This window comes from Alosa sapidissima, chromosome 19 (genome assembly GCF_018492685.1).
Source record: "Alosa sapidissima isolate fAloSap1 chromosome 19, fAloSap1.pri, whole genome shotgun sequence".
NCBI classification, from domain to species: Eukaryota; Metazoa; Chordata; class Actinopteri; order Clupeiformes; family Clupeidae; genus Alosa; species Alosa sapidissima.
In genome coordinates, this window is record NC_055975.1 from 22602620 (window position 1) to 22613610 (window position 10991).

The following is a 10991-nucleotide window of genomic DNA, read 5'->3' on the forward strand; positions in this document are numbered from 1 at the left end:
ACGTGAGCTATGTTTTGGATATCTAGAATGACACTAATGATTTCAGCTGGTTATGTACAGTTGTTATGTCAGGGGTTTGCAATCAAAATTGAGATTGGATTATGTTGGGTAATTTGATGCAGATTGACCTACTATTACATGTTTCCATAGGGTCTATGAGAAAGGTGAAATCATGTGATCTGTCTGTAAAATCTGGTAGTTTGGCAGTTGATTTCCTGCAATTTGATCATTAGAATTTTGTAATTGTGTGAATTCTGAGATTGGATGCATACCTGGCAGAACCTACATTCTCATTGTTTAATTGGTTGGAAGAATCCTGCAATTTGACTGGCTATTTTAAACCTTCAATCTGAAAAAAAATCCTAATATATTAATCATATATATTAAATATGATTTCATATTATCATCAGACATGAAAAAAGTAAAAAAGAAAGCAGGGTCTTGTATACACATTAATGCTAATATAGGATAGCACCTCTGACACACCCACCAAACTACCTCAAAAACCTGTTGCACATTGTTGCATACCGATGTGACCAAACATGTACAATCAGGAACTCATAGCCTACCAAAGCAGTGCAACTTTTACTTGCTTTACATGCACTCCTAGATTGCTGATTGTTATGGCTACATCGTACTGATTCAAAATGCTATGGGCAATGCAACAAGTGTGGAAATGGAATGGATAAGTAAAGAGGGTTTGACAGTTATCCACTCAAGCAAGCTGTAAAGCTAATAACCAGATATAGACCAATTCTTTGTGGAAATATATTTGTATTGACCCGTGAGAACCCTGTATTTTGAAGGCATTTAAAAATTAGAAAGAAAGACAAAACTTTTTTTTTCACTTGTCATATTTATGCACAACTGAGTGAATACAGCAGTTTTAACTTCACAATTATTGCAGCATCTACGCACATCTTCTCCCAGCAATATTTTTTGAATGGCTGATTCCCCAACATGTGATTCTCTGCTAGAGCATGTCTCGGGCCTGTTGCTGGCTCTCCACCATGGTGTCGTAAACAGTACGGTAGACACTCAAAACCTCCCTTGCAGTGGGGCGCTGTTTAGGGTCCGATTTCTTACAGTCAGCATGGATCTGGAACAGATGGAAGTGTATGACATCACTTCCTGTGACATGCCCTAGCAAGAAGCCTGTGACCTCTGGAATCTTCCAAATGTCCGTTTTCTCGTCGTAGCCGGGCATGAGGTCGTCTGAGAAGGGCTTCTCATCCCCGTGGGGCCACAACTGTTCGGGGGCCACAAAATCCCCTGTGAGCTGCCGAGGGCCACACTTGACCCCGTGACCTCTAGGGGTCACCTCTGGCAGCGCATCAAGGTCGTTGGCCACTAGCCGAAAGTCTGCGGTCAGCAGGAACTGGCTGAGGGTCTTGCTGAGGTCATTGGAGTCGCACATGACTCGCGTGCCCACCGGACTGGCATGGAGAAAACTGAGGAAGGCTACATAGTCCAGCGCCAAGCGCAAACGGGTCTGCCACGCGTCACTGCTGCGGTACCGCGGGATCGCCAGGGCGTCGTCCAGGCCCAGAGGGGTGCCCAAGGGGTGGTACTCGGTGACGAAGACACCATCACCTTCGCAGGACCCCACAAGCTGCACCACACGTGCACTCTGGAGCGAACGCAGCATGGAGAGCCCATGCAGGAAGTCAGCACGGTAGGTCTCAGAGGAAAGCACACACATAGCCACCTTCTGTCCTTTCCATTCTGACAGGTACACCTAGAAATATCAACACACACTGTGTATGATCAATTCTGTTGCTCTCTCTCACCATCACTCCCAGCCATCCACCAATGCATACATATAAACACGCAAACTGAGTTTCCCCAGTTACTCTCACCTTCTTCACTGCTCCTTGTCCCACCATCTTCAGCCTGCGGATGTCATTTTGTACCTCTGGACACTGCAGCCAGGGTTCACAGTCACGCATTGTGCCCAGTTTAAAGTGGCGAGGTGGGCAGTGCCCATGCGGAGAATGCGAGACAACTCCTGGATACAAAGAATCCAGGTACCAGTAGAGCAGCAGGTTGGCACACAGTAGCGCTGCAAGGCAAACTGCCACTACGGACAAGCTGCTAGATATTCCCCGGCCATTCCCCATACCTGCATCCTGAGTGTCCGGAAAACAAGGTGAACAAGTATCATCAGTATTAGCACACAGCAATTTAAAAAAGTTGATGAGACACATCGTTACACTCAAACTTTGCCTCCCTGAGTTTGAATCTTCACACATAGCATCGCATTTATGGTATAATCTACCATAATCTAGTGTCCCAGACTGACAAGAGTAACGTGTGCCTCTGCAATTTCAAGACACTCATGCCAGTGGCATTATTAAATCACGTTAACTTATATATTCGGCAACTTTACCCTAGGCATAATTTTACTTACATCCAACGACTATCTTAAAATGTCCATCTTTACAAAACGCGCTAAAATATGCGTCGTGCTATATACATTAGCCCTTCAAAACAGTACAAGGATCTTCGGTGAATGCGCTGTGTTGTATTTCTATCTGCGTCTGATTCTTTTTGTTAAGACTGCTGGTGCAATTGTTATTGCCACCAAGTGGTTTGGAGTGGTACCTGCCAACGAGTGCACGTTCAAAGGCACTGTGTAGCAGCTTATGTAGCCTCATGCGCAAAAACTCAAACATGGGTTGTAGGCTATCATATCCAGTCACGATAGTCCAGATATAATTCATTTGCATGAGTGGGTTAGTTAGGCTAGATAGGCTATATTTCCCCAGACAGTGAACCTTTGATACTGCGCCTTAAATGGTTGCCGGAACTATTTAAAACCTGTCACAAAAGTCACAATCATTAATTCATTGAAAGCTATTGAGTTTCTGTCGCCATGGTACGGCCTCATTCAATATTAACAGACCACATCCTATCTCCATCACCCAGACCACACCATGAACTTCTGATAGGATGTCTGAATGGATGTCGCTGCTCGTTAACGACGGCGCGGTCCGCTAAAGTCAATCTCTATCATGTAAATCTAGCATCCTTTTCTTTCCGATGGCAGAGTTCTTAAGACGCAAAGAAGACAAAGCGGAGAGGACCGTCCGGTTTCGTGTGGCGTCAGCACGCAGTGGCCGTGTCCTCACAGAGGTGTTCCGAGAGGACGCCAGCTCGGGAACAGACTCGGCTGACTCGGATGCCACCTGTACATCGGAGCTTGAGCGCGCAATCTCTCCGGTAACAAGCGAAGCCAACGGGCACCTCACCGGCCTCTGCCTCGTGGAGCCGGACGACAGCGGGAGCGATCCGGATGACCTGCTGATGTACGCGAGCGCAACGGAAGATAAGCATTTTACTGGAAAACGTGTGAATATTTTGAGTAAGAATGGAACAGTGAGAGGCGTGCGTCACAAAGTGAGCGCGGGACAGGTGCTTTTCAATAATCTCTCTAAACTTTATGTGGTGAGTAGGCCTAATAAAAACTACCAGCCAGTGACACCCTGAAATAGGACTTTGCCTAGATTATTTTAATATTGCTCAACATAATCAGTATGGACAAGATGTTAAAAGGGTGATGGGGAAAGGCCATCATAAAATGGATGGTGATAAGAGGATTTTTGAAATCACTTCACTTATAGACACTTATATTATATGTGGAATTTTGACATGTGGCACTGACTGTAAATGTTTGGGTGTGCATGGCTATGGACCCTTTCAAGAGAGTTCCATTATCAGCATCATAGTTGGCCCCACAAGACTTCCGTTTTAACATTCCATATGTTATCTTAATGCAGAGGAAGTAGATTGGGGCCCAAATAGAACGTTCAAGCATTGTTTTTGTTTTTATTGTTGAAAGGGTCTATATGCATGCACTGCAAGTTTTGTGATGTATCTGCTTGTATCTGCAAAGTGTCGACTTCATAGACGATTTCACTGTTCCCACAAGGGCCCCCTCCGCAACAGCAGGCCCCCCAGACAGAGGCCAAGGATACAGTGAATGCTGCATGGTCAAGAACCAAGACATCCTATGGTGTGGGCTCTGTCAAACGGAACCTAAAACGCTCTTGACATGAGCTGCAACTGAACAAGTTTTTTTTCACTCTATTGACATTTTTTGTAAATATTTTATATTGGTTGCACAGTTTCACAGGTGAATTGTCTATCGGAATGAGTGCAAAACTAAAGAGATGCCAGTGATGTTACTTTTTAAAACCACTTTGTACCATAATGATTTCATAACAGAGAAAAAAAATCAACTTTCTAAGTTTTTGGGTTTTCAGTTGTACAATGTTTTTTTTAATAATATATAGAATGAAAATCGTGACAAATATTAAGCACATATATACCACCATGAACATGCATCACAATGAAAAGTATAGGTACAGTACTCAAATGTGTCCTAGATGCACTACAGATGGATATAAACCCTTAAACTTCCAGGATCTGTGTTTATAATTGACAAGGAAATCATTTAATTATACAATAGTTCGTTTGTGTCCGTATTTGTGTTTTCAAAATAAATTCTAATTTGCCAACAAACAACATAGCTGTAACCTTCTGGTCACCACCCATTGAACATCATCAAAAGTTCAGCGCATTTGCACACACCTAACCTGCCTGTCTGTGTGAGCTGTAGTGGAAGATTGATCTATAGATACACTATCAGGGTCAAGAGACTGTGTTTACCATGCCGGGGCGACTCCTAAACAGGAGCTGTCATGTTCACTGACATGCTCTTTGCTCTGGGTAGAGAGAGACAGGCCCACTGGACTACAACCCCCATCAACGATATTACTATTTAAGAGGTATCAGTGTACGAGCTCTTTTAGGGAGGCAATGGTGCGTAGATTAGATACACCTGTGCATACACCTGCACACAAACACACACACACACACAGACACACACACACACACACACACAGCAACACTGTCACATTATGTGATGGTACCATATCAGTGCACATATAAATAGTTAATGGGATCAGACAGCTTAAGTTCCACTCAATTATTAAGCCTGTTAGGCAGTTTTATATTTGTCTCCACAAGGCTATACTCTCCCACATATGCTATTGTTTGTTATCATGATTTATTCATCATTTCCTCCTTTATCAAAATAGGGCTATATTTACAAGGGTGTGCAGTCTGTTGTCCTTTGATAGGTCACTGCTGGGTCAGTTGGTGGGCAGTCAGTGATGTAATAACAGACAATAAGACAATGAGCTGGCGCGATTGGTCAGAAGACTGACAGAAGGGCAAATACGCCGTAGAGTAGCGCACAGGGATAGGCTACCAGTAGCTGCTGTCCAGTCAGTCCCAGAGTGGTGCTGAAGATCTTTGCGGCAGAGTGACTGCACCAGCCAATCACAAGCACGGCAAGGAACATTCCCAGCAGCCCTCTGGGTAACACACAAGAGATCAGGAAACATTAATGACCCTTAATGACCTGCTCTCTTCATCTTAATCATCATGATCTGCAGAGCAACTGGACAGCTATTATGGGATTACATGAATGAACCAGCATTTTAAGACATTCCATCCAGAAATGATGAGATCTGTGTATAGTTTTGATAAGGACACATCGACCTACCAGGTTGTAGTTTAAAACACATGTTATAACACAACCATTTAGATAGTAGATAACATGTGTTTTAAAGGAACCGTATGTAGGATTTTGGCCAAAATTGGTACTACAATCACTTTCAAAATACTGTAGAGCGGTGTACACCGCAGATGTGGTAACTAGAGCAGAGCTGGCAACCCAGATGCCGAAACACTACTGACTTTGTGATTACTAGATAGGTGGAGGGTGGCGGATCAGGCTAAAACACAAATATGTAAACATCAACATCAGTTGAGGGCTGCAACTTCACTTTTTTAAATGACGATATCTTGGCCGGACTACTGTTGTCAGTGATATAAGTATTTGAAATTAGCATGATTTCCTAATGTCTAGTGACAAATCAGGGGCATTTTATGATTCATTGAATTACATTTCTTACATACGGTTCCTTTAAACTACAACCCCAAATCAGAAAAAGTTGGGAAAATACAAATAAACACAGAATGTGATAATCTGCAAATCACCTAAACTCATATATATAGCTGCAAAAAGGACGCAGACAACCTATAAAACGATGAAAAATGCCTAAAATACTATTTTGTGAAAAATATATGTTAATTTTGAACTTCATACCAGCAACACGTTTAAAAAAAAAATTGGGACAAAGCCAAGAAAATGCTGGAAAAGTTGTGTGGTGATAAAGAAAACAAAAAGGAGGATTAGGGGAACTGGCAACACGACTGGGTATGAAAAAGAGAGGTACTCATCACTCTGTGTAAATTGTTTTGGGAGTTTATCATGTACAGTACATAATATCATTAAAATATTCAGAGAATCCAAAGAAATCTTTGCAAACAAGGGACAGAGCTGAAAAACAATATAGGATGGCCGTGGTCTTTTGGAACTTCAGATGGCATTAAAAACAGACCTGTTTATGTATTGAAAATCATTGAATGAGCTCAGGTAACCCTCTGATAACCATTGTCTATGAGCACAGTTTGATACTCAATTCACAAATGCTAGTGTAAACTTTACCATGCAAAAGAAGAAATTGTAGAAGAAAGAAATTCTGGGCTAAAGAGGAGAGGGCCAATCCAACTATCCAACTTGTTTTAGTGCTCAGTTCAAAACCCAGCATCTATGATGGTGTGGAGGTGCATTAGTGCCTACAGCATGGGCATATTGCACATCTTGCCAGGCACAATCAATTCTGAATGATGCATACAGGTTTTGAGCAACATATACTGCCATCCATGTCTCGGGGAAAACCTTGAATATTTCAGGAAAACAAATGGGCAAATGAATTCTGCACATATTTAAACAGTATTTCTCCATAGAGGAAAAGTCTTTTTCGAGAATTGCCTGTCTGCAGTCCGGACCTGTCAAATTAGGTGCATCGTGGAATGAAAAACATGATTAAGAATAAACATACTGTTTAGCAACTGACATCCTATATCGGGCAGGAATGGGACATTTCATTCTCAAAACTCAAGCAACTGGTGTCGCAGTTCCTAAACATTTACAGAATGTTGTTAAATGAAGAGGTAAAGCAGCACAGTGGTAAATATGCCCCCGTCCCGACTTTTTTTTAAACATGTTGCTGCCATCAAATTCAAAATTAACATATATTTTCCATGAAATGGTCAAAATGTTCATTTTCAACATTTGATATGTTGTCTATGTACTTTTTGCAGCTAAATATAGGTTTATGAGATTTGTATATTATCACATTCTGTTTTTATTTGCATTTTACACAACGTCCCAAGTTTTTTTTTATTTGGGGTTGTATTTTGACCACCATTATGCGTAATTGCATTGACTTACTGTAGGGAGTGAAAGATTGCGAATGCAGACAGCGCCACCATGGGGAGGAGGCAGTAGCCCAGCACACTGGCCACACAGCCACATGACACTGTGCAGTCACTCATGAGATTCAACAGCGAGTACATCCCCACACACCCCACAGCACTGATGCCGTACACGTATCCAAAGTGAGACTTGCCCGCCTGCAACACATGCAAACACGCACGCACGCACGCACGCACGCACGCACGCACGCACGCACACACACAAGAAACAGAAACATATGAAACACAGGTAGATACAATATCTATGTGGAGGATTTACTTTTTCCAATGATATTCTCTTTACTATGAACTACTAGAATAACTATAATGTAAGCTGTATCAGCTGAGAGACTATAGATTCTGTATGTGGATTCTGAAGACCATTAGTCGTAGACAGATATGTGAGTGTGCCTTTGTGACTGTTTGTGTATGAGGGAGGAACATCAGAGACATAGTGTATGAGTATGTGTTACTTAGTGTGCACTTTCAGCAGATGTGTGAGATTGTTTCTGTGTACTAGTGTGTGTTAGTGTGATCCGTCAGCAGTGTTTGTGTGTACCATGAGTAAGATGGCTCCCAAGGTGATACAGCTTTCTGTATAATAGTGTGTGTGTGTGTGTTTACCATGAGTAGGGTGTACAGAAGTGTGTGTGTGTGTGTTTACCATGAGTAGGGTGGCTCCAAGAGCAATACAGAACAGCACAGGCCCAGTCAGGTCTGTCTCATTCATGATGCTGCCGTCGGCTGGCATCACTGGGTTCAGCACAGTCAGGGTCTTCTGCCAGATGTGCTCAAAGTTAATGCCCAGCTCTGTGCCATCACACACACACGCACGCACGCACGCACGCACGCACGCACACACACAATGGTAAAGAGCAAATGTCAGGTTAACATATTATTTCATTAATGTTAACTAATGTGTAGATAAATCAGAGGAGATGCACACATTTTTAAAATTATTACTCTCAATGCACTACAAAAAAACTTACAGCCATTTCGGTCAAGATCACATTTCCAAACACAACTGAGTGATGACATCATAAAAGGGAAGAATGTAATATATTTAAAGAACAATACTTGCTTTGTTTGATCTCCTCTATAATAAAATGTACTTACATAGCACTTTTTCAAGCACAGAGCACAAAGTGTGTTGTAATGTTGTAATGCTGTAAATGCTGTCGTAGTGCATTTAGAGTAATAATTTTAAAAATATGCATATCACACTGTAAATGTTTAACTCTGGACACAATTGAGATGTATACAATGGCAATGTACAGGTGACTAAGTAGCATTAGAGGTGATGCTGTGTAGTCTATACCCTCCAGCAGAGGGGGCTCTTCCTCATAGCCATCTCCAGTTGCTGTGTAGTCCATTCCAGGAGGCAACCCAGGCTGAAAGACCTGCCCAGGGTAAGCTGTGTCCATCGAGGAGTCATACACACCCTCCCTACAAGTAAATAATGACGCAATAACAACGACACAGTCATTATGGTTCAAAGACCAGACTTGGCATTCTCAGGCTGCAGGTAGTACAACCATAAGTATAAGTAAGTATAAGTATATATACTCTTTTGATCCCGTGAGGGAAATTTGGTCTCTGCATCCCAATCCGTGAATTAGTGAAACACACACAGCACACAGTGAGGTGAAGCACACACTAATCCCGGCGCAGTGAGCTGTCTGCATCAACAGCGGCGCTCGGGGAGCAGTGAGGGGTTAGGTGCTCAAGGACACTTCAGCCGTGCCTACTGGTCGGGGTTCGAACCGGCAACCCTCCGGTTGCAGGTCTGAAGTGCTAACCAGTAGGCCACGGCTGCCCCATACAGGATACAGTGGCCACACTTATCAGTCTCACCTGAACACACTCATTACCATATTAAAATACTGATGCTCTCTGAATATGTCTTCAGAATCCCTTATCAAGTGATTGATTTAAACAAATATAGGCTGCAATACATCTGTAGCTCTCAAGACAAACTCATGAGAGTAAAGAGTAACTGATGAGGAAGTTCTCATTGTCTGTCTCTCTCTCTCTCTCTTCTAGTATCACTTACCCCTCCTGGTACTCGGAACTCAAGGGGTAGTTGGGGTCATAGCTGTAGGTCGCCTGGCCTTGGTCGTCTACGTAATAACCTGTCTGATAGAAGTCCTGATCATACTGCTGGAAGTCCCCCATAGTGAAGACTCAGAGCCACTCTACCTTGTATAATCCTAAGAGGGAGAGAAATTGCAGAAATTCAGATCCTGTGAAACACTCAGAACTGGGAGTCTAATGGTTTGAAGAAGAAAGAAACAAACGTTCAAAGGCCATCAGGTTAGTCTCAAACACTGTAGCCCTGTGAGCCAAGCTCTCGTTCTGGATGCTCAGCAGCAGCATCTATTCAGACTAAATCAGTTACCTAACTAACTACACATATCCGAAATATTAAATCACCCTCTACAATTATATAGACTGTACATTCTCATGTTTCTCCATGACAAATTCTTCTGTAGAACTCCACAAAAAGTAAATGAAAAGTTATGAGACATAAAGGAGGTTAGTGAAAAGTTATAAGTATATGTACAGACAAATAGATAAATAACATTGGAAGAAACTATGGCTGTCTGGGCTGTGCTAAATTGCATCAGCCCAGTGTCCGTGTCATAGACTTCCATCCTCATATAAACACACCCCATGCAAATTACTGAGCAAATTAAGAGCTCTGACATAGTCTTATCTTAGTGCTAAGTATATGATACTTGAGGGAACCTTGTCTAAAATATTGTTGATGCCAAAACAAAACAACAGCGTCAGTAGAACACTGTGACAAGGCTAGCAATGTCTGACTTTTTGAAAGTTTGAAACCCTCGTTACGCAGTCAAATGTTTCCAGTTTCCAAAGATCTTTGGAAACAAGCGTTATTTAGCATAGCCTGACCGCAACTTTCCTCCTTGTACTATTCAGTCTGTTTTGCAATAGCAACACACACACAACAGCATCATACGCACACACACACACACATTTCATGCAAATATAGGATGACTCAGTACCTCAGTGGAGCGTTCGCTAGTATTCCAATTTCTGTTGAAGCATGACCAATCCGCACAGACACGGTAATTTCCAAACAGCTGCAAGCTGTGTGTATGTGTGTGTGTGTGTGTGTGGCAAAGCCATAAATAGTAGCCTAAATTTACTCTGGGTATTGAGGACATGAGCCTGGGCCTCCTAGTCACAGTGTCACACAGCGCAAAACGACTCCACACATACAGACACAATCTCAGACACTCCGGCCTCAGTCCTCAATCAGACAAGCAGAAGAACGTACTAAATGGTGTTTTGCGAGGGGTCTGAGAATTTTTGACCAAACCACTGTTCCCACAGAACCTCAGGTGTGTACCCGCTCTTTCTTCAACAATCGCTTCTGATACCACCTTTTGATTTAGTGTCGCTTCATCACTTCTGCTTCAGACTTTGCTGGCAACCGAACAGAGACGGACAAAAAGACGGTTGGGATAAAAGAGCAGACAAAAATATATTTGTTCTTATTAAAAGCCTGCATTTATTTTAAAAACAAGGATTTGTAAAACAGTACAAACATCAATACATCAACCACACATACT

At 42.5% G+C, this 10991-nt stretch overlaps 3 protein-coding genes and 1 long non-coding RNA gene across 15 annotated transcripts in view; 1 reads left to right on the forward strand and 3 right to left on the reverse strand.

The window, feature by feature from the left end:
• Positions 1-822: 822 nt before the first annotated feature.
• pomk (protein O-mannose kinase) lies at positions 823-3352 on the reverse strand. 8 transcript variants are annotated; one of them, XM_042072483.1, is made up of 3 exons: positions 3087-3323; positions 1860-2129; positions 823-1738 (listed from the first exon to the last, which is right to left on the reverse strand). In XM_042072483.1, the coding sequence occupies exons 2-3, from the start codon at positions 2118-2120 to the stop codon at positions 974-976; spliced, it is 1026 nt and encodes a 341-aa protein (XP_041928417.1). In that variant the 5' UTR covers positions 2121-2129; positions 3087-3323; the 3' UTR covers positions 823-973. The 8 variants fall into 8 exon arrangements, with proteins under 8 accessions (XP_041928417.1, XP_041928415.1, XP_041928420.1 ...); XM_042072481.1 differs by having other exon boundaries at positions 824-1738; positions 3132-3323; XM_042072486.1 differs by having other exon boundaries at positions 825-1738; positions 3247-3315.
• On the forward strand, positions 3317-4073 carry LOC121693212. The gene is made up of 2 exons (XR_006025430.1): positions 3317-3447; positions 3932-4073. It is a non-coding gene; the product is annotated as an uncharacterized LOC121693212 (long non-coding RNA).
• A 208-nt stretch (positions 4074-4281) lies between these two features.
• On the reverse strand, positions 4282-10611 carry zgc:123321 (uncharacterized protein LOC559912 homolog). 3 transcript variants are annotated; one of them, XM_042072497.1, is made up of 6 exons: positions 10422-10566; positions 9446-9602; positions 8711-8838; positions 8057-8202; positions 7370-7551; positions 4282-5381 (listed from the first exon to the last, which is right to left on the reverse strand). In XM_042072497.1, the coding sequence occupies exons 2-6, from the start codon at positions 9565-9567 to the stop codon at positions 5219-5221; spliced, it is 741 nt and encodes a 246-aa protein (XP_041928431.1). In that variant the 5' UTR covers positions 9568-9602; positions 10422-10566; the 3' UTR covers positions 4282-5218. The 3 variants fall into 3 exon arrangements, with proteins under 3 accessions (XP_041928431.1, XP_041928432.1, XP_041928433.1); XM_042072498.1 differs by lacking the exon at positions 10422-10566 and adding an exon at positions 10246-10377; XM_042072499.1 differs by lacking the exon at positions 4282-5381 and adding an exon at positions 6814-6924 and having other exon boundaries at positions 10422-10611.
• A 295-nt stretch (positions 10612-10906) lies between these two features.
• The window catches only part of alms1 (ALMS1 centrosome and basal body associated protein), a 21334-nt gene continuing 21249 nt past the window's right edge, over positions 10907-10991 (reverse strand). For all 3 annotated transcript variants that reach the window (XM_042072375.1, XM_042072374.1, XM_042072373.1), the window contains one exon: positions 10907-10991. This exon is cut by the window's right edge and continues 734 nt beyond it. The gene's annotated coding sequence lies outside the window, so the exon portion shown is untranslated.